Raw genomic sequence first — 21,302 nt, 5'->3', positions numbered from 1 at the left:
TTTTATCTGATCATACAATATAACTAGCAATATCTTCCCTGCTAGGGACTGATAGCTAGGCCTTCTGACAGGAAGGGACAATAAATTCTTGACCTACAGCTGCCTTCTGGATACAAGATAAAAACACAGCTTGTTAGAGGAATTGCTGAGATTGCAACTGACATCGCAAGATAAAAAACAGGATGTGGAACTCAGGAGACCTGGGCTGCAAGGCCCCACTCTCAGAAACCTCTGGCAAGCTGTGTGACTTCAGGCAAGTAACTCAGCCCCTCTGGGTCTCAGTTTCCTCGTTTGTCTATGTGCTCTGTGTGAGGCAGGCTCAAATGAGATTGTAAGAACTTGTGAACACTGGAGAAACAATAATCACTGTGTAACTGATGATCCTCTTAGCCCCTGCTCTGAGCTAAGCTCTGGACTAGGGTCCTTTTGGAGAGCTGCAAAATTCGTGCTTCAGTTCTTATTGTTCTTGTTTTACGTATGAGAAAACCTAGGCCACTAGAGGTTAGATTCCATCTCAGATCCCATGGCTTCTCTTGGCCTCGGTTTCCTCCCAGAAGAGATGGGTTTCTGACTGCCGCGCAGTGACTTTGTAAAGTTAAAGAGTGCTGGGTGGAAATGAGGGGATAGTCTGCGGCCAGCCTTGGTCTCCGGGAGGGATGGGCGGATTCAAGGAGGGCGTAGCCCCCTCCGGATTGGGGACGATCCCGGAGGAGGCCTGGCCTACCCAGGATTCCCATAGCCCTCCTGGAGCGAAGGGCCCGGGATTCCCGGGCGGCTCCGGGAGCGGGCGGGGCGGGAGGCGGGCCAGCGGCAGGAAGGGGCTGGAGCGGCGCTCGGAGCGGACTGGGCCGGTTCGGTGCAACCCGGTCGGCCTCGGCCAGCCTCCGGGAGCTGCACCGGGGAGAGGGGCGCCCCGGAGTGCGCCGCGGGGCGCAGGAGGCACGGGCGCGGGGAGAGCCCCCCGTCCCCTCAACGGGCAGGGGCGGGACCTCCACGGCGCCCCGCCCACCCCCGCCCCGGGCCCCGCCCCGCCCCTTCCCGGCGCGGGGCCGGGGTCCACCTCCCTCCCGCCCCGGCCCGCGACCCGGCGTCGCGCGCTCCCCCCGGGGTGCCATGGCCTCCCGGCTCCTGCACCGGCTGCGGCACGCCCTGACTGGCGACGGCCCCGGGGAGGCGGCGGCCGGCCCCGAGGCCGAGCAGTTCCCGGAGAGCTCGGAACTGGAGGACGACGATGCCGAGGGCCTGTCGTCCCGCCTCAGCGGCACCTTGAGCTTCACCAGCGCCGAGGACGACGACGAGGAGGACGGCGAGGACGATGACGACCCTGACCCCGACCCGCTGTCCGCTGGCGACCGGGTGGCGGGAGAAGACGCAGGCGAGTGCGGGAGGATGGAGGCGGGAACCCTGGGCTCGGTTAGGCCTCCACCCCGGCCGCGTTCCCGAGTTGATCCAGCCGAAACTCGAGACACTTCTTTAAGTGCGTCCAGCTGCCTCTTGGCTGTGTGACCTTGAGAGACTCACAACACCTCTCTGGGCCAAGTTCCCTGTGTCAAATCACTCCCATCTCAGGGTTGTTTAGGGCGTGAAATGTACAGTCTGGGATACAAACGGTAGTACTGTGCTAGGGATGTTTTGGGGGTGGAGATGTTTATTTAACACCTACTGTCTGCCCGGCAGGTGTTTGGCTCCGGGTCCCTGTCTGGCCCTCGTTTCCATTGATGTCAGATAGGGATAAAGCCTTTGTCATTCGTTGGGAGGAGGATGAATGAGGTCAGGCACCTAATTTACATCAAACCTGGCCCCAGGCCCATCCTGTGCTCAAGCAGAACGGAGTCCCCCACCTGATGGGCAGCGGGGCAGTCAGCTCCTGACCCGGCAGTTGCAAGATTTCTGGAAGAAGTCCCGGAACACCCTGGTACCCCAGCGGCTGCTCTTTGAGGTGACCAACGCCACCGTGGTTAAGGACCCGCCCTCCAAGTACGTGGTGAGTGAGGGTCCAGGACCCTGAGCTACGAGTCTTAGAAGACCCTGGCTTAGAGAAAGTAAGGGAAGCTTCAGCATCCTGGGTGATCTGGCTATGTAGTTGTAAATGGCTGCCCCATTTGACAGATGGGGAAACTGAGGCCAGAAAAGGGGTGTAATTTGAGCAGATCCTCAGGCAAATGAACCTATCCTATCCCAGTTTTGAGACTAAGAACTACTGTGCATGTCCTCTGCCCCTCGGACTTTTGCAAACTGTCACAAGATGCAAGATACATGGGGAAGAATATTATCTGAGTCAGACTTGAGACCAAGTTGGTATTGGTTGGAAAAATGGGTTTGGCATCCAGATCTTGATTCAGATCCCAGTTATTACCAGTTGTTTGACTTCAGGTGAGTTGTGAAACCTTGACTAACCCGTTTTCTCACCTGAACAATGGGGATAATGCAGGAGTTAAATGAGACAGTACACAGAAAGCCCTTAGCATTGTGCCTGGCATCTTGAAGTGCTCGATAAAATGGTAGTTCTGTTATTACTGTTTTACTTTGGGTTGGCCTCTTGTGGCCTCTTTGCAACTCAGAAGAGTCAGTTCTCCAGCACTCACACCTGTACAGAATAAGCTTGTCCAAAGGACTGGATTTAGGGGATTGGTGTGTGTGTGTGTGCTCAGTCATGTCCGACTCTTTGCAGCCCCATGGACCATAGCCCACCAGGCTCCTCTGTCCATAGAATTTTCCAGGCAAGGATACTGGAGTGGGTTGCCATTTCCTTCGCCAGGGGATTGGTGGATTGGGGTAAAGATTGGTGGGTTGCGGGGGTGTGGGCTGATTTCCTGACTGTGGAAAGGAGGAACACACGGAGGATGCGCTTGGCCTGGTCCTGAAACCCAGCCTAACCTGGCTGGTCATGGCAGCGGCAGCTCCCTGCCTCTCACTTCCCTCCTCTTCCCCACCCTCCTCCATTTCTGACTCAGCAGGAAGGGGACCTGGAGCCCGGTCCCATATCTGGACCTCTCCACCCCTTTCTGAGGCTCTCAGTGAAAAAAGGGCTACACCCACAGGGCAGCTGCTCCAGTTTCAGCGGGAATTAACTCTGATGATCGAGTCCTGAGTGGCAGAAGTCCTGGCTGGGGGTCATGCGCAGGAAGGGGGCGCATGGAGCAGCTGAGAGACAGGGAAGTTGGGAGCAGCTCTGGGAAGAGAATGACAAGATAGAGCCCAGCCTGGCCTGGGCCGGGCCTGGGAGAATCCCAGGGAATCAGGAGCCTGGGGGTGGGTCTCAAACAGTCAGACCTAACTGAGTGACTAGGCAACAAATCCTGCTTCAACATCTGGAAGTTAAGAGCACAGACTTTGGAATTAGGTCGGCCTGGGTTTGAGTCCCAGCTGGGCCATTTACCAGCTGTGTGACTTAGAGGAGGTCTTTAAACCCTTTGCCTTCTCTGGCAGCCTGCTTCCTGAGCTGACAGAGGTATGGACACCTTCCTCGCAGTGAGGTTGTGATGGTGAAATAGTGGCTGTGAAGAACTCACACCACGGTGTGGTGCAGGGTAGTGCTCAGTTAATGATCCTCATTATTACCTGTCACGTAGGACAACAGAAGGATCAGGCAGTGGATCTAAAATGGGTTTTTGTCCAAAAACTACCAATGAAAATAAAAGCTAGATGAGCATAAGGAGTCACTATAGATGAGGGCTTCCTGAAATGTGTTCTGAAGAAAACTGGTTCCCTGGAATATTAATAACTGTCCCTTTAAAGAAAAAACAAAAGCTTTACAGTCAATATGTAATGTTTTGGGAATGTGGAGTTGAACTAGAGTAAAGTAAGTTTCTTTATTGTTAAACTTTCTAATCCTGAATACTAATGTAGACTGAATCTTCCAGAGTGAGCAGGCAAACCTGACTGAGCAGGGGTGGCTCCGATATTGGCAGTTTCACAGAACAGATTTGAGAGTAAAATCTGGGTTTGGTGTTAGTATACTTTTAACATCTGTGTGTATGTGTGTGTGTGCGTGTCAGTTGCGACCGATTCTTTTTAACATCTAATGCTTGCTAATCCCCTTTTTAGACCTGTTAGCTCAGCATTATTATAGATTAAGGCATATTTGGGTTCTCAAACCTGGTGGGAAGCTTAGTGGTCATCTTGTTCAGCATTTCCCAAACCTCCGTCACCCTCACAATTTTTGTCCTATCTAAATGCTACATTTACCAATTGGTGCTTATCATTTTTCTTCAAATAAACATATTTTTTTTTAAATAACTTTAAAAGACAACTTTACAAAACAACTGTAGATGGGAAGCTTGACTGCTGCTGCTGCTAAGTCACTTCAGTCATGTCCGACCCTGTGTGACCCCATAGACGGCAGCCCACCAGGGTCCCCCGTCCCCGGGATTCTCCAGGGAAGCTTGACTAACTCACCATAAAAAGAAGATAACCATAAAAATAAAAGCAGTGAAACTGTCAGTAAAGTCTGGCTGGATGCTGCTGCCTGGAGGTGGCGCTGACAAATTCTCTTTCTGGCTCTTTTCTAAAAATGGAGCTGAGAAGTGTTGGAGAAGGGCTTTTGTGAACCAAACTGAGAGCTTCTCAATTTGTAGTCAGAAAGATTCACAGAGAATGAGAGGGGTATCACCTCCTGCCTCTATTCAAGTGTTATTCACTCCAGTACTTACCACCTAAACATCCCGGGGACCGAGGTTTGTTCCCGTCCCACACCTGAGTAAACACTGAGCTGGGCAGGCGCTCCATTCACTCGAGTGGAAGTGGACCCAAGAAGGGGACCACCCTGCCCGACTCCCATAGGGAGGGAGCGTCTGACCCAAGGGTAGAACTTGGGTCCCAGTCCAGTGTGCTTTACACTGGTCACTACTGGGACTGTCTGAAGACCTGTGTTGAGGGTCTGGATGGGAATAACCTGGCCATGTGGAGCCGTGTGTCCAGAATGGAACAAAGCTCCAAGCTGGTCCTAAAGGTTGGCCTGGAGATGGGCCTGGGTTTCAACACATGGCTGGTTTTCCAGAGGGGCTGTCAGAAGAGCTCGCTTCCCAATGGGAGGGGCTTCCCAGGTGGCACTAGTGGTAAAGAACCTGCCTGCCGAGGCAGGAGACATGAGGCCTGGGTTTGATCCCCGGGTGGGAAGATCCCTTGGAGGAGGGCGTGGCAACCCACTCCAGTATTCTTGCCTGGAGAATCCCATGGACAGTGGAGCTTGGTGGGCTATAGTCCATAGGGTTGCAGCGAGTCAGACGCGACTGAAGCAACTTAGCACACACTCCCTGGAAGGGGTGAGGGGGGCAGCCGTCCAGGCACTAAAGCTCATCCCTGTCTTTTTCTCCCTGTGCTGCCTTGGGCCTGGGTCATTTCAGACGAACCTCAGGTAAGATGAGACTGGGCTCCCCGGCTGCAGCCCTGGCAGCTCCCACCCTCCAGGCTCGATCTCCAGGGTGAAGGGAAGGGGTAGGGAAAGAGAGTTGGAAGTGGGGGTGGGGGGTCAGGGAGGGAAGGGGCCTGGGGACACCCTGCCTCTGCCCTGACCCCCGCCCTCCCTGCAGCTCTACACCCTCGCCGTGATGGGCCCGGGGCCACCAGATAGCCAGCCAGCCCAGATCTCCCGCCGCTACTCGGACTTTGAGCGGTTGCACCGAAACCTGCAGCGGCAGTTCCGGGGCCCCATGGCTGGCATCTCCTTCCCCCGCAAGCGCCTGCGCCGGAACTTTACCGCCGAGACCATCGCCCGCCGCAGCCGGGCCTTCGAGCAGTTTCTGGGCCACCTCCAGGCTGTGCCTGAGCTGCGCCACGCTGCAGACCTGCAGGACTTCTTCGTGCTGCCCGAGCTGCGGCGGGCGCAGAGCCTCACCTGCACCGGCCTCTACCGCGAGGCCCTGGCGCTCTGGGCCAACGCCTGGCAGCTACAAGCCCAGCTGGGCATCCCCTGTGGCCCAGACCGACGTCTGCTAACCCTGGCGGGGCTGGCCGTGTGCCACCAGGAGCTGGAGGACGCCAGTGAGGCCCGGGCATGCTGTGAGAGGGCCCTGCAGCTTCTGGGGGCCGAGAGCCCGCACCCTCTGCTGGCCCCCTTTCTGGAGGCCCACGTGCGGCTCTCCTGGCGCCTGGGCCTGGACAAACGCCACTCCGAGGCCCGGCTCCAGGCCCTGCAGGAGGCAGGGCTGACCCCCACGCCACCCCCCAGTCTTAAAGAGTTACTCATCAAGGAGGTGCTGGACTAGCGTCACCTAGACTTAAGGCCACTGTGGGAGAGGCGCCGCCCCCAGATGGGGGGTGGGCTGGGGGGCGGACGAGGACACAGACAGCTGCTGAGAGGCTCCCTGGGGTGCTGGGAACCCCAAGAAGGTCCACAGAGAATTTGCAGAAGACCAAGGAAACGTGCTCTTCTACTGAGCTGCACTCAGGACAGGCTGGGATGGTGCAGGGAGAAAGTGAAAGTCTGACGCTGCCTCTCCAGCTTATGAATACCTGGGGGCCGTGACCCAGGTCAGGGTCGATGGTCTGTCTTCCCGCAGGCCAGCCTGGCGGAAGGGCCAGGGACTGTGGCCGTGGAGTCCTGGAGTTGATGGCTGGAGGGAGAGCTGCGATCCTGGCCCAGGGGGATTAAAGGGCAGCAGCTCCAGTGGTTTGAGTCTCTTTATTGGATGTCCTGGACAGAAGGCCCAGCCCTGGATGGTAGTCCTGCCTCAGGAGTAGGGGGAGAAGGGAGATCCTTGAAGCCCCAGGCCCAGCTGGCACCTCTGGCTACAACTTGCTTGTTGAGTCCCAGGGCTTAACTCGGATCACGCCCTCCTGGGCACAGGACACAGCCAGGACCCCGTCCTGACGCCACAGCCGCCCGTGAACCAGGCCCCGGGAGCCACCTGCGGATGAAGAGAAGAATCTCAATGGCCTTCTGTCTCCCGCTGCCCAGCCGAACGTGCTCCTTGCAAGAGGTGCAGCTCGGGTTGGGCTGCCCCATGCCAGAGCCATGCTTGGTGGTGTGGTCACTCCCAATTTCCAAGCACCCCTTTAGGAGCCTATTATGGTTGCTCAAGGGTGTAACTCCTCCCAAGGGAGCCCCACTTGATGGTTTAAAAGCACTTTCATGTATCTGCTGACTTCCTCAAAAAAAAAAAAATCCCAAGGGGAGAAGTTCTGAGAACAGTCTGGTTCAGTAGTTCAGCTAGGTGGATCTGCCCAACCTCTGGCCACTTGTGTAAGGAAACCCATCAGTTCCCTTTCTAATAAATCTGGCCCTCCAGGCCAGTCATTCATATTATTAAAAAAAATAATCTTCCACAATCACGGGGACAAAGGGGCTCAGGGGAGAGGACATGAAGCCATGAGGAGCCTAGGCACTCCCCTCCGCACTTGGAGATTCTCCCTTGCTACCCAGGGCCGGAGTCTGACGTTTAGGAAGGGAACTGCTGGTTTCTTTTAAACACAGTATAGCCCACTTAGTTCTCACGGTAGCCAAGTAAAGCAGGCCTTGTCCTGTGTTCCAGGTGATGACACTCAAGCCCAGAGAGGCTCGGGAACTTGGCCTTAAGGATCAGGTCAAAGCCGAACCCAAGAGACCTACCATCAAGGTGGCGGCTGTTCCTGTGCTGTGATGCTATTGGTTCTTGAGAGTCCCTCTTCCCTGAGTATAAAGAGTCCCTTAAGTTTTGTCTCTGTTTCACAAAACAAGGTTTCTCTTCGTTTGAAATGCACTTCCTTGGGACGGAACCCAGGGCTCTGAGACCAGGCGCTGATGAACAAGTCTGGGTTTCTTGCTTCACAGTATAAGGAGGGTCCAAGCAGTGGGGCCCCTACACTGCTGAGGGCCCCAACCCCCAGGCCAGGCTAACTGTCAGAATCACTTAGGGAATCTTCGTAAAAATACCTTCCTGGACCTCATCCAAGCCCTGCAGTCAGAATCCTGGGGGTCAAATCTGGGAATGTTTTGAAAACGTTCTCCCGAGAGGTGGAAGAATAGGCCCCCAGCTTTGGACCCCTCTGCTCCGGTGCAACCCGATTTGTGTAGACAAGGAAACAGAGCGGAGACGGGACTTGCCCAGCATCACACAGAGAATCTGAAGTGGTTCTGGGACTAGCGCTGAGCCTCAGATAAAGTGAATCATGTCCCCAGCATGTTACAGAAATGAAGAGCTAAGCGGGTGTCCTGTCCTCAGGCCGCACCCTGTCATTTTGAAGACAAGGATGCCGCAGCCTGCGGAAGCAGGAGAGGAAGTGATCTGTGCGGTGCTCCACAGCAAGTGGGTGGGGCAGCATCACCCAAGACAGCAGGCTCCCTGCCCTCCCCACCAAAGGCACCAAGGTCAGCACCCTCGTCCCCCGTGACCCCAGTACTCACCAGCCCAGGGGCTCTCACACTCATAGAGCATCCAGTGGTCAGCTCGGAAAGGGGCATGGAACCACATGGAGTGGTCCAGGGAGACCATGAAGCCCACCTTGTACTTCCAGTGGTGGGGCAGCATTGCTGTGCCCAGGAAGGCGAAGTCTGAGATATAGGCCGCCACGCAGCAGTGCATCTTCATGTCGCCCTCGCCTGCAACAGGTTCCAGTCCCATCAGCCCTGGGCTCCTGGGCTTTATAGCTCAGGACCTGCAGGGAGGTAGGGAGAAAGGGGCTGCCGTGCACAGATGTGCAGACTCTTCACAAGGGCACCTGGCCCAAGGGGGTGGGTGCGTGTGTGTGATGGAGGTCAAGGGAGATGAAGACTGGAGAGGGCAGGGGTGGGTGAGGACTGAGAGCCTCCCCCCGTCTCCCACCCTGGACCTTGTGAGTGTCTTCTTCCAGTTTTGCACAAAGGTACCTTATGCTTGGTAGGGGACCTGGAGAAGAATCTCGGCTAGGTGCCTTGCCTTCCCCAGGAAAGGCCCACGTGAGGATTCCCGTCACTTCCCCATTCTCCCCCTGCAAAAGGCTGAGCTCACTTCTCCATCACTCAGATAAGAAAATGGGCCCATAGTGTGGGAGGACCATGCCCAAGGCCACCCAGGGCAGAGGAGGTACAGGTCTAGACCCCCAAAGAGAGTTTCCTTTCAGGCCAAGGGGTCCGCTTACCAATATAGCCCCGGGCTCGCACCCAGAACATCTGCTTGGGCTCCATTTTCTTCAGCTGGCTTGGAGTGGATGGGTTTACCACCTTGATCTCAATGGGCACTTCCTGGGCAGCAATTCGGTTCAGCCCCACTCGGTACCTCTCCTGGAGCTCCGGGTCCCTGAAAGTAAAGGGGAGAGGGGTGGGGAGACCCCGGAAGATGGGGAACCTATCTGAGCTGCCTCTTCGGACCCCGCTTGTTCCTCCACAGGAACTCCTGACATCCCCAGACCTCCCCTCCCCTCCAGCAGGCAGGATAGGACGGTATCTGCATCCTTTCTTTGCCGCTGAGGAGCCCTGTGGCCTGCTGCAAGTTAGTCATCATCAGCCCTTTCCCATCTGCAAAATGTGGATGATGACAGTCACCTCCCTCATAGTTAACACTGGGGAGGAGACAACATAATGCATGTGAGGCCAACACGTCACCCAGCCGTGGGGCTACCCTGTAATGGCCCAGCTCCAGGCTATCATCCCTGAACTCAGATGCTATCCTCCCTGCTCTCTGAGAAGTGGAGTAAACACAGAGGGTGCAGATAGCCAGCTCAGGAAGTGCATGGGGGCAGGAGTTAGACCCAGGCAGTCTGGCTCCTCCTCCGTTCCTGCTCTTAACCGCTTCTCTATTCTAACCCTCAGGAAACAGGCTGCCCTACTTTGACACTTACCTAACCTGAGCCACTGGGGAAACCGTCTCCCAGGGCAAGGAGGCCATTTCCAGGGAAGCCCCTTCGCCACAGGGACCACCACCCCTCATGCCCCTAGCGCTCTTCCCCAGTATTTCATTTCCCTCCCTTTCCCCTTGAGCCCTGTCTGATGGAAACTTCTGTGATGATGGAACGTTCTGGTCCACTGTGGTGGCCACTAGCCACATCGGGCTGCTGAGGGCTTGACATGTGGCCAGTGTGACTGAGGAACAGATCTGAATTAACTCTCTTTAATGTTAATAAACTCAACACAGCCCCCTGTGGTTAGTAGTTTCCTTATGGGAGACACAGTTCTAGATTCAGGGACCTTTAAGAACAATGTCCTCCTTTCATTCTCAAAGTTTTTTATTTAATTTATTTTTGTCTGCGGCATGTAGGATCTTAATTCCCCGAACAGGGACTGAACCCCAAGCCCCCTGTAGTGAAAGTTAACCACTGCACCGCCAGGGAGAAAAGAGAAAGAAAGTGAAAGTTGCTCAGTCATGTCCAACTCTTTGCAATCTCATGGACTGTACAGTCCATGGAATTCTCCAGGCCAGAATACTGGAGCGGGTAGCCGTTCCCTTCTCCAGGGGATCTTCCTGACCCAGGGATTGAACCCAGGTCTCCTTCTCAAGTATTTTGGAGCTCTGACCACACACCAGGCTCCATGTTTATTCCTCTCTGTCAAGAGTGGCCTAACTGTAATTTACTGAGCGCTCACTGAGCACCTTGTTATCACTTATCTCTGTCATCCTCACAGCAGCCTTACGAGGTAGGGATTCCGATGGAGTTTAATAACTGATCACAAGCTCAAAGTGGGAAAGCAACTTGCCAGACTCACAAGGTGGGCAGTGACAGAGTCCAGATCTGAGCCCAGGCCTTTCCCAGGTTCAGACGCACATTCGCTCCATCTCACTGGGCTGACTCCCCTGCACGGGGCACTAGGCAGTGGAGCCCTCCTTACCGCTCAGCTGGGAAGCAAGCGGGGCAGAAACAATGACCCCCATTTTTCATATGAAGAAGCGGGGCTCTGAGAGGTAGGAGAAGGACAAAGCTACACAGCAGGTGGGCACCAAGAGAGGTGGAGCCCTGGCAGGAATCAGTAACCGACCATGAACCTGTGGCCACCTCTGTCAAGTTTATGATTAACTTCCATATCTGAACCTTTATTCCTTTTTTTGGTCAAAACGTGTTCTCCTCAAGACTGAAGAGTATTGAAAGAAAGGTGGGAACTGTAATTGAGCAGGACCCTGTGGGGCCTTCCGGGGACTGGTCTTCATCCACTTCCTCGGCTTTCGCTCCTCTCTGAGGTACCCAGGTAACCAGCATTTGATGCACATTTCCTGAGTTGTTTTACAGCTGTGAAAACTCCCCACCAAATGGAAGATGTCAACTACTGACGACCATGAGCACGTAGCCCTGGGGCCTTCTGGAACCTGGGGACTGATAAGGTTCACCCCTGAGACACTGCCCTGTTACGTCAGCATCAGCCAATCAGAGAAGTGCGCATGAGCGGATCACGTGCCCTGCAGCCCGCCCCACCCTGCCAGTCTAGCTTTTTTCTCCTTTGAATATTTACTTATTTACTTTTATCTGGCTGTGTGTGTCTTAGTTGTGGTAGGGGGGTTCTTTGATCGTCGCGATACTCAGGATCTGTTCGTTGTTGTATGCAGGATCTAGTTCCCCAACCGGGGATTGAACTCAGGCTCCCTGCACTGGCCGCACAGTGTTAGCCATTGAACCACCACGGAAGCCCCCAGCTTGCTTTTTTTTTAATTGGAGGATAACTGCTTTACAATGTCATGTTAGTTTCTGCTGTACAACAAAGTGTATCTGATAGGGACAGAGTTAAGGGACAAACAAGTGATTAAATAGTGAATCCCACTAGGGGATAGTGGGCTTCCCTGGTAGCTCAGCTGGTAAAGAATCCACCTGCAATGCAGGAGACCCTGGTTCGATTCCTGGGTCGGGAAGATCTCCTGGAGAAGGGATAGGCTACCCACTCCAGTATTCTTGGGCTTCCCTGATGGCTCAGCTGGTAAAGAATCCGCCTGCAATGCAGAAGACTAGGGATCGATACCTGGTTGGGAAGATCCCCTGGAGGAGGGCATGGCAACCCACTCCAGTATTCTTGCCTGGAGAATCCCATGGACAGAGGAGCCTGGCAGGCTACAGTCCATGAGGTTGCAAAGAATCAAACATGACTGAGTCCCAACAACTAAGCACTAAGGGATTGTTAAGTAGAAAAAGTATGGGAAACCCTGGTAAGTTAATGATTACTCAAGAAAACAGGTTTGTTTAGCAACAAAGCCATGCAACAGAAGCACGAGACCTGCCCCCAAAACAATGAGACCCACATCCTGCCCAGTGAGCTCAGTAAGTTAATGATCCCTAGGACATACTCTGCACACATGAAAAACAGTCATTTATGGACCTAGCTTGACCACGCAGGGACAAGAAAACTTCCTGCTCAAGCTGGAGGAGAAGCTGATGTTGGAAGCATGACATCTACTCAAGAAAGACAAAGACGTTCTCCTCCCCACTTTTCCTTCGATTATAAAACTGTAGCCCAGTAAGTTCTCAGGGTGTGTGGCATGTCTCTCCCGCCCACTTATAAGCCTCATAAGCATCCTCTCCTAATAAATCACTTATCAATCACTTTGCCTCTTGCTGAATTATTTTCTGTGCTGAGCCATAAAGGACTATGGTGCCGAAGCTCTTCAGAGCCCCTGAAGTGACACCAAATGGTTTCAAATCAGCTGTAAGTATACCTATATTCCCTCCCTTCCACTCCCCCAATCCCCAATCTAGCTTTTTAAAATGCTAGTTGGGATCCACTGAAGGAGGCCGTGACCCGCCAATGGGTGGCAACGGCAGTTTGAACACTGTCCTGGGGCCTCCAGGTCTCTCACCTTAAAAATTGGTCAATGAAGTCCTCACGGCCAACCACCTCCTCCGGCGGGGGCACAGCAGGCATGGAGAACTGGTGCTGCACGGGGCTGGGCTGGGCCTTCTGGAAGGAGGCCTGGCAGATAAAGATGGGCCTGCCATGTTGCACAGCCTTCACGAAGCGCACAGAGAAGCTTGCCCCTGTCCGCGTCCGCTCCACCTGGTACAGCACCGGCACCTTCGGGTCCCCTGCAGCGGGCACAAGGCACACAGTGAGCCCAAGTGAGCCCTGCGGGCCCGCTCACCTAATGGTTCTCCATTTCTTTACTGCTCAGTAGCTACTGACTCGGAGAAGGCAATGGCACCCCACTCCAGTACTATTGCCTGGAAAATCCCATGGACAGAGGAGGCTGGTAGGCTGCAGTCCATGGGGTCGCTAAGAGTCGGACATGACTGATCGACTTCACTTTCACTTTTCACTTTCATGCATTGGAGAAGGAAATGGCAACCCACTCCAGTGTTCTTGCCTGGAGAATCCCAGGGACGGGGGAGCCTGATGGGCTGCCATCTATGGGGTCGCACAGAGTCAGACACGACTGAATCGACTTAGCAGCAGCAGCAGCAGCTACTGACTGCAGCCTGCTGAGTCCCAGGTACTGGGGATACAGGGAGGAAACCTAGACCCTGTCATCAGGATGCTCCTGGTGCAGGCAGAGCTCCTGTCCCTCAATAGCACAGGAAAGAAGGGACACTGCCAGATTCCCTGCATTCAAAGCCTGGCTCCGCCACTCACCAGCTGCAGCTGTGCGACCTTGGGGAAATCACTCAACCTCTCTGAGCAGTTAACCCATCTGTGAAATGGGAACATCATAGTGTTCATACCTCTCAGGATTTCAATGAGGGTAAATTAGTTCAGAGTTGTAAGGTATGTTCAGAATAATATCCAGCACACAGTAAGTTCTCTGTGTTTAAATAAAATACTCTCAGCTTTTGTCTTGTTCCACCTATGACTGGGCTCTTGTCATGAGCCCAGAACCATTCTTCTAGATCAGGTGTCAGCAAATCTGGTCTGCTGCCTGTTTTCTTTCTTTAAAACAATTTTATCAATTTATTTTTGGCTACACTGGGTCTTCATTGCTTTGTGAGGGCTTTCTCCAACTGCTGCGAGCAGGGGCTACTCTCCAGTTATGGTGCCTGGGCTTCTCACTGCGGTGACTTTTCTTGTTGCAGAGCACGGGCTCCAGGCACCTGGGCTTCATTAGTTGTAGCGCTCGGGCTCAGTGGTTGCAGCGTGTGGTCTCAGTTGCTCCACAGAACATGGGATCTTCCACAGCAGGAATTGAACCCATGTCCCCTGCAACGGCAGGTGGATCATTATCCATTGCACCACCAGGGGAAGTCCCTGCTGCCTATTTTCTTTCTGTTTTTCTTTTCTACCTTCCTTTTTTTTTTTTTTTTTGAGAACAAGCAAAGGTCATTTATTCAGAATTTAGTACATCAAGGGAGTCAGCCACAATTACTTCCATTTGGGAGAGACCCAAAGGCAGACAGAGGAGTGCAAAAGCTTTATGCTGCTGCTGCTGCTGCTGCTAAGTCGCTTCAGTCGTGTCCAACTCTGTGCGACCCCATAGACGGCAGCCCACCAGGCTCCCCTGTCCCTGGGATTCTCCAGGCAAGAACACTGGAGTGGGTTGCCATTTCCTTCTCCAATGCATGAAAGTGAAAAGTGAAAGTGAAGTTGCTCAGTCATGTCCAACTCTTCGAGACCCCATGGACTGCAGCCTACCAGGCTCCTCCGTCCATGGGATTTTCTAGGCAAGAGTACTGGAGTGGGGTGCCATCGCCTTCTCCGGGGAAAGCTTTATAGTGGGAAAAAAAAAATGGTTTCCAGTGTGCCCTGCTTTGAGACCACTGGCAAGGGGAAGCTACAGGTAGGCTAACTAAGTAATTGATGCAGGGCGCATGTTTGGCTTTCCTTAGTTAGTCCTAAGTTGGAAACGGGTAAAAGGAAGCTCTCGGCTATTCACCAAGCCTGGCCATTAGGGGCTGATCTTTACAGGGACTATGGTTTGACTCCCTAGACTGGCTGCTAGAAATGGTGGTCTGACACCCTCCAAACCTGACTTGTAGATAGTAGGCTGGTCTCCTGTGCTACTTGCTACCAGTTGTGGCTCAGAGTACTTTTTTTATACACGGTTTGGCCATTGTCTGATATTCATTCTCCCAAGAAAGGCCTGCTGTCAAGTCAGTTCCTTCATTCTTAATGCAAATGGAAGTCACTAGGTCCTTCTCCTTTGGTGTCTGCTCTGTCAATGCAAGAGGGGAAACACTGGCCCCAGGGTAAGGACTATCAACCCTCAACAAACAGGCTGGGAAGGGTTTTTAGAGGGAGAGAGTCTTCCTGGTGTTCCTGAAGTCCTTTGGTCTGAGTCAGACGACCTCGGAGAACATCTAGGTGGTAAAACGCCTTGGGGATGATTTTCAACTTTGACAGGCAAGAAGCAAGTCTAGAGAAGTGTTGTTTCCTCCACCTTGTCCAGGTGGTAAGCCCCTGCCAGGCACAGGGGCTCATTCAACAGCCACAAACATGCCTGGAACGCCTTGAAGCCCAGCAGGTTTGCTCAGGTCTGCTAGCTGGCAATGCTAAAGGACACTTTTATCAGAATGGGGGCTCCTCAAGGCCTTAGTGAGTAGGAAGTGGCAACCCACTCTAGTATTTTTGCCTAGAGAATCCCATGGACAGAGGAACCTGGTGAGCTACAGTACCTGGGGTCACAAAGAGTCAGACACAACAGAGCAACAGAGCAGGCACACAAGGCCAAAGGCCTTTGAGAAGGGTTTCCCAAGAGTCCAGAAACTGGAGATAGCTACATGAGCAGTCTGATTTCAGGGGATGGGAAAGAGGCCTCCCTTCCCTACCAAAAAAAGGTTTTCATCCAGTCCTTGGGCTGCAGCTAAAATGCAGTATTTTCCATTACTAGTGATTTACCTTTCAGTATGAATGAGTTCTTGGAGAAGGCAATGGCAACCCACTCCAGTGTTCTTGCCTGGAGAATCCCAGGGACGGGGGAGCCTGATGGGCTGCCGTCTATGGGGTCGCACAGAGGCAGACACGACTGAAGTGACTTAGCAGCATCAGCATGAATGAGTTCTAGACCTGTTCTTTAAAATTTGTATTGGAACAAAGCAGGTAGGCTCTGCAGTATATTGAAGGAAGAGAGAGAAAGAGTTATGGAGTTGAGTGCATTTGCTACATTGACCTGAAACAGATAGCCAGATACTTTTCCAGCTAAGTTATGTTTCTTCAGGATCAGCAGAGAATTGCAATTCGAGGTCTGCAACCATGGTGAGCCAGGTACAAGTCCCCGCCCAGCAAGGGAAGGAGCCCGCTTTTATAGAGGGGGGTGGGGGGGGGTGAGGGGGGCGGCTACTGTACAGTGTAATTGGGAGGGTCCTAGTAAACAAGGAACCTGTGGTTTTTCATTGGCTGATTCCTTGCCAGAAAGGAGTCTTTCTTTTTCCTCTTGGGCTCCATTGTCACAGGGCACGAGGGCGCCCTCTTCTGGCCTCCCAACACTCCTGAATGGAGGTTTCCGTTTAATTTTTTACAGTTAAACTAAGGTATCCTCTCATGTTGGTTTCACATTAACTACGCCAAGTGGGTCTTATCCCAATTGTATAGATGGGGAAATTGATGCCATAAATAACATTTTTGGAGAATACAGCCAAGCCCATTTGTTTATGTATTTTGACTATTGTTTTGCCCATAAAATCGAAAATATTTATGATCTGCCTTTATAGAATGTTTTTTGACTCCTGCTGTAGAATCTCCAAGCTCTAAACTTATACCAGGGCTTCCCTGGTGGCTCAGCTGGTAAAGGAACCCACCTGCAATGTGGAAGACCTGGGTTCCATCCCTGGGTTGGGAAGATCTCCTGGAGAAAGGAAAGGCTACCCACTCCAGTATCCTGGCCTGGAGAATTCCATGGCCTGTACCAAGCCAGATGACAACTATCTAGAGAAATACATTTTTTAAAAAATAAACAAACAAAAACCCAAACTCACATTCTCTCCTAGGCATCAAGAAAAAGAATTGGTATGATAAATGGCCAAGAACCAGACCCCAACCTCACAGTATCTTTTAATTAAAAATATCACTGGAGGACTTCCCTGTAGTCCAGTGATTAAGATCTGTCCTTCCAATGCAGAGAACAAGGGTTTGATCCCTGGTCAGGGAATTAAGCTCTAAGATCATTGGAGCACCATCACTGTTTATAAATCTTGATGTACCTGGTAGAGGGGGCTTCCCTGGTGGCTTAGCAGTAAAGAATTCACCTGCGGAGACTCAGGTTCGATCCCTGAGTCGGGAAGAAACCTTGGAGCAGGAAATGGCAACCTACTCCAGTATGCTTGCCTAGGAAATCTCATGGTCAGAGGAGCCTGGCTGGCTAAAGGCCATGGGGTCACAAAGAGTTGGACACAACTTAGCAAGTAAACAACACCCTGGTAGTGGGTCACATCAGAAACTAATAAGAGCTTCCCTTTCTGCCTTGCTGCCAGGAAGCTTGGAACTAACTTTTGTATAAAACTGCGATGATATGCCTTAGCCTAGTATTCTAACACAATCATTCCCCCCAAATCCCAGTCTCCTGGCCCTTTAATTTATTACTTTTAAAACTTTTGCCCCAAATGTTTTATTTTTTCCCCACACTTTATTTTCTTGCAGATTATATTCCATTACAGGTTATTAAAAGATATTGAATTCTCTATGCCTCACAGTAAATCTTTGTTGCAGATCTATTTTATGTATTAATAGTTTGTATCTGTTAACCCCATACTCCTAATCTGCCTCACCTTTTATTTTATTTTTTAAATTAAAGAATTTATTTTTGGCCACATCACACGGCTTGCAGGATCTTAGTTTCCTGAACAGGGATCGAACCTAGGCCCTCCACAGTGAAACCATGGAGTCCTAACCACTGGGCTATTAGGGAATTCTGACTTTTAACAGCCAGTTATTTTAAGCTGTCTTCTTTCAAGAAGCAGAAAGGGGATACAAATAACTGGTGATTATTAGGATATAGTGGTGTTGGCACCATTCATTTCATGCTGCTCCTGAATGGAGAATTTCCAAGAAAGTGGATGCCTCCCACAGAATCTGAGATGGGCTCTCCCATGGTTTTGGAATTATTTCCCAAGAGTGAAAGAGAAAAGCACAGAAGGAGAACAAAGCACAGAGCTTGGAGTCACCCAACCTCAGGTTCAAAACCTGGCCTTGCCTCTCTGAGCATTATGGAAGCTCCTTACATAATCTCTTTGGGTCCAAGGTTCCTTACACGTAGAATAAACACCCCTCGGGTTTACTGAAGAGGATCAAACAAGACAGTGTAAATAGCTGTGCACTATAACATGCAAACTGTAATCACTCCAATAAATTCATCGTCAAAAAATAAAGGTAAGTACTGTTTATGGAGAACTCACAACCTGCCAGGCCCTGCACTAGATACTTCACCTACAAAGACTCAGAATTCTTTTCAGAAACTGGATAATGAAACCGGTTCAAAGGGATCAGATAATGCTCCTACTTCCACAAAACAAAACAAAACTGTCTCACTGGGCGAGAAGGATTACAGTATCAAAAGGCCAGGATTTTTGGAGTTTACATGCAAACTGAGGGAACCAAGGGCACAAGGGTACGTCTGCCTCCAACTGGCATAAAGGTTAAGAACAGGGCTCACCTTAAAATAAGCATTCAAATACTTTATAGCAATGACTATCAGGAAAGGCCAGGAAATAAAGGGATGGGGAGTGACCAACAGAGTATAGTATGAAAAGGTATATTTACTATTAAACTATTCTATATTTGTATATATGCTGGGAAAGACTGAAGGCAAAAGAAGTGGGCGACAGAGGATGAGATGGTTAGATAGCATCACTGACTCAATGGACATGAATTTGAGCAAACTCTGGGAGATAGTGAAGGACAGGGAAGCCTGGCAGGCTGCAGTCCTTATGGACACGACTTATCGAGTGAACAACAACGATTCTATATTTGTAAAATGAAGGGGGGAAACCCACTGTCTTTTTTAATACCGATCACATTTCATAAAGTTGCATAAATTCTTCTCAGCTGATGGGACCACGCAGAAGGCAGAAACTCTTAAAATTGGGAGCATCTGCTTAGGAGTGAGATTTTTATGTTTCTCAAAAGAGCATGAGTTTTAAAAGATTATGCTCTTTCTTTGATTTGATCCCAGAGTTGTAAGCAGCTAGAACAATCTCGCTTGGCCCAGGCCCTCCTGCATTTTTCAGGTGGGAAGAAGGAGAGGGTGAGGAAGAGTGGTTATGTCACTCAAGGGCACCTGGCAAATCAGTGACAAAGCTCCATCTAGACCAGAGGTCTCTTGATTCCCAGGCTGGTCTCTTTTCCAAACTCCCAGCAGAGATTCCAGTACTTCTCTGAGGAACCAGCACCAGGACTGGCATGAGAAGGTGTGTAAAGGATAAAGAGCAAAAGACCCACTGGGAACAGTTAAGCACCAACAAGTACCTAGTATCTCAACAGGTACTGGGCCTAAGGTTCTTCCTGGCCCCTGCCCTTCTTCCTCTAGGCTCCCCTGAGGTTGATCAACTAACCTCACCATCCCTCTCCCTTCTCCTTCTCTCCTGCTTTCTCCTCAGTCACCACCCCCATCCCTCAAGGCCAGAATTCTTCTGCTGAGCCACCTGTGCTGGGGTGGGGTAGGGAGGAGTTGGTTTACCTGTCCGTACGAAGTAGCAGTGCAGGGAATGCACATGGACATCTTCACTCACAGACTTAGCTGCAGCCACCAGGGCCTGGCCCACGATCTGACCCCCAAACAGCCGCTCAGTTGAGGGTACCCAGTAATGCGTCCCTCTGTGGGGAGAGGGGGACAAGAGGAAAGATTTGGGGGCTGAGCCAAATCCTACGACCTTCCGTGAGCCTCCAGTGTAGGATTTCTTAACCTGATTGGGGTATGTGATCCTTTGAGAATCCGGTGAAAGCCTTTCCCTAGACAAATATCCTAACATCACTCTATCTACAACTCCAAGGCCTTATCTGTGGACTTCAGTAAAGGGATCAGAGAGGGAAACTGACTTGAGAAAGGTCACACAGTTCACAAACTACCATCCTGAGCAATATCTGGGTCTTTTGATCCCAAGTCCAATATGTCTTCCATTGCCCATACGAGGCTAAGACATAAGCTTGTCTCAACGCCTTGAGTAGACCAAGATGAACCCCACAAGCTGCAGGTGGACTGCATTAGCTCTGCCACTTACACCCCTCAACTTTGATAGACCAGTTCTTAAAAGAACTAAATTTAGAACTTGGAGACCCTCAGACTTCAAGTCTAACCCATTCAGTGCACAGATGAGGAAACGCAGCCCCCAGAGGTCAAAAGTCTCCCCCAGTGAAAGATTAAAGATTACGATTAAGTCTCAAACTTCCCACTGCCCAGCCCAGCATTTTTCATATAAGGCACTGCAAAATTCCTGGCAGTTATTTGTAGTTGGTTAAACGGGGGAAATTAAGTTAGTGCCTAAAACAGCTTCCAATAACCCAGGAGGAGCCTTGGTAGCTGGAACTGTTACACCTCGTTACAGTCAAGAAATTTAAGTGACATCAGGAAGGAAACTGGCTCAGGCCTCAGAATGAATAAGGAGCTACTAGACGCCACCTCGGAGAAGGCGATGGCACCCCACTCCAGTACTCTTGCCTGGAAAATCCCATGGACAGAGGAGCCTAGTAGGCTGCAGTCCATGGGGTCTCGAAGAGTCGGACACGAGTGAGCGACTTCACTGTCACGCATTGGAGAAGGAAATGGCAGTCCACTCCAGTGTTCTTGCCTGGAGAATCCCAGGGACGGGGGAGCCTGGTGGGCTGCCGTCTATGGGGTGGCACAGAGACGGACATGACTGAAGCGATTTAGCAGCAGACCCCACCTAGTGGTGGTGGGGATGGAGTATGTAAAAGGAAAAGATAGTGACTGTGCAAGGAGCTGGGGATAAGTTTGTTCCCTCGGACAAATCACTGCCCTTTCTGGGCTGGCTCTCCCAGGGACCTGACCCTTCCTGGGGAGGCTGCTGAGAAGGATACCTCGGATCACCACTTTATCTGCCCAGATTGCCAGGACCTCCCGGGGATGAGGCTGCACAGATCCCCGCGCCGAGGAAGCCGGGGCAGCTTCTTCAGACACAAGTTCCCTCCCAATTACGACAGAGGCATCGCGCACAGAGCCCATCCTCGTTCGGAGGGGTACGAGCAGAGGCAGTGGGGTTGCAGCAATCAAGATCAGAAGACTCTGACCCGATGCGGGGTTGCGGACCAGATGCGGCCGGCTACCTGAAGAGATCCTCGTCCAGCGGCTCGAGGTTGAGCACGCTGGTGACCAGGACGCTGCGGAGGTCCCCGGGTGGATCGCCGCCGCCCTGTTCGTCTTCCGGGTCCTGAGGGGGCGACATGTAGTTCACCAGCTGCCGGCACGGGCGCTGCGCTGGAGGGGCACACGCGGACACCTGCAACAGAACGCGCAGCCTCGAGAGGACGCTTAAATAACCGGAAGTCTCCCTCAGGCCATAAGAAAGAAGGACAGCCTGTATCCTCTTTGTGATTGGTCGGTGCTCCTGTCAGTCTT

The 21,302-nt window shown here is 52.0% G+C and overlaps 2 protein-coding genes across 8 annotated transcripts; one reads left to right on the top strand and one right to left on the bottom strand.

Moving 5' to 3' along the window:
- The first annotated feature begins 1,030 nt into the window (after positions 1-1,030).
- On the top strand, positions 1,031-6,607 carry SNX21 (sorting nexin family member 21). Of its 2 annotated transcripts, none has more exons than XM_086331590.1 (3): positions 1,031-1,375; positions 1,806-1,977; positions 5,532-6,607. In XM_086331590.1, exon 3 carries the CDS (start codon positions 5,550-5,552, stop codon positions 6,204-6,206), a length of 657 nt encoding a protein of 218 aa, XP_086187716.1. In that variant the 5' UTR covers positions 1,031-1,375; positions 1,806-1,977; positions 5,532-5,549; the 3' UTR covers positions 6,207-6,607. The 2 variants fall into 2 exon arrangements, with proteins under 2 accessions (XP_086187716.1, XP_086187715.1); XM_086331589.1 differs by having other exon boundaries at positions 1,806-1,984.
- On the bottom strand, positions 6,604-21,190 carry ACOT8 (acyl-CoA thioesterase 8). Of its 6 annotated transcripts, none has more exons than XR_015138953.1 (6): positions 21,011-21,190; positions 19,407-19,543; positions 12,669-12,894; positions 9,037-9,194; positions 8,324-8,574; positions 6,604-6,848 (listed from the first exon to the last, which is right to left on the bottom strand). XR_015138953.1 is itself a non-coding variant. In XM_086331596.1 (6 exons), exons 1-6 carry the CDS (start codon positions 21,127-21,129, stop codon positions 6,730-6,732), a joined length of 954 nt encoding a protein of 317 aa, XP_086187722.1. In that variant the 5' UTR covers positions 21,130-21,190; the 3' UTR covers positions 6,604-6,729. The 6 variants fall into 6 exon arrangements, 5 of the variants coding, with proteins under 5 accessions (XP_086187722.1, XP_086187726.1, XP_086187724.1 ...); XM_086331596.1 differs by having other exon boundaries at positions 8,324-8,518; XM_086331601.1 differs by lacking the exon at positions 6,604-6,848 and adding an exon at positions 7,182-7,609 and having other exon boundaries at positions 8,324-8,518.
- Between the last annotated feature and the right edge of the window lie 112 nt (positions 21,191-21,302).

The sequence above is a fragment of the Bos grunniens genome, chromosome 13 (genome assembly GCF_055505025.1).
Source record: "Bos grunniens cultivar Pamir isolate PY7600 chromosome 13, Bosgru_T2T1.0, whole genome shotgun sequence".
NCBI lineage: Eukaryota > Metazoa > Chordata > Mammalia > Artiodactyla > Bovidae > Bos > Bos grunniens.
The sequence above is the reverse complement of the archived record's forward strand: the minus strand, read 5'-3'. Positions and strand labels throughout refer to the sequence as shown.

Coding starts and splice junctions, on each gene's coding strand:
- SNX21 (XM_086331589.1), top strand. CDS start 1,114: ATGGCCTCCCGGCTCCTGCACCGGCTGCGGCACGCCCTGACTGGCGAC. Junction 1,376..1,805: donor GGTGGCGGGAGAAGACGCAG/GCGAGTGCGGGA, acceptor ACCTGGCCCCAG/GCCCATCCTGTGCTCAAGCA. Junction 1,985..5,531: donor ACCCGCCCTCCAAGTACGTG/GTGAGTGAGGGT, acceptor CCCTCCCTGCAG/CTCTACACCCTCGCCGTGAT.
- ACOT8 (XM_086331601.1), bottom strand. CDS start 21,129: ATGTCGCCCCCTCAGGACCCGGAAGACGAACAGGGCGGCGGCGATCCA. Junction 12,895..19,406: donor CTGCTACTTCGTACGGACAG/GTAAACCAACTC, acceptor TGCCCGCTGCAG/GGGACCCGAAGGTGCCGGTG. Junction 8,519..9,036: donor GCGAGCCCGGGGCTATATTG/GTAAGCGGACCC, acceptor AACCTGTTGCAG/GCGAGGGCGACATGAAGATG.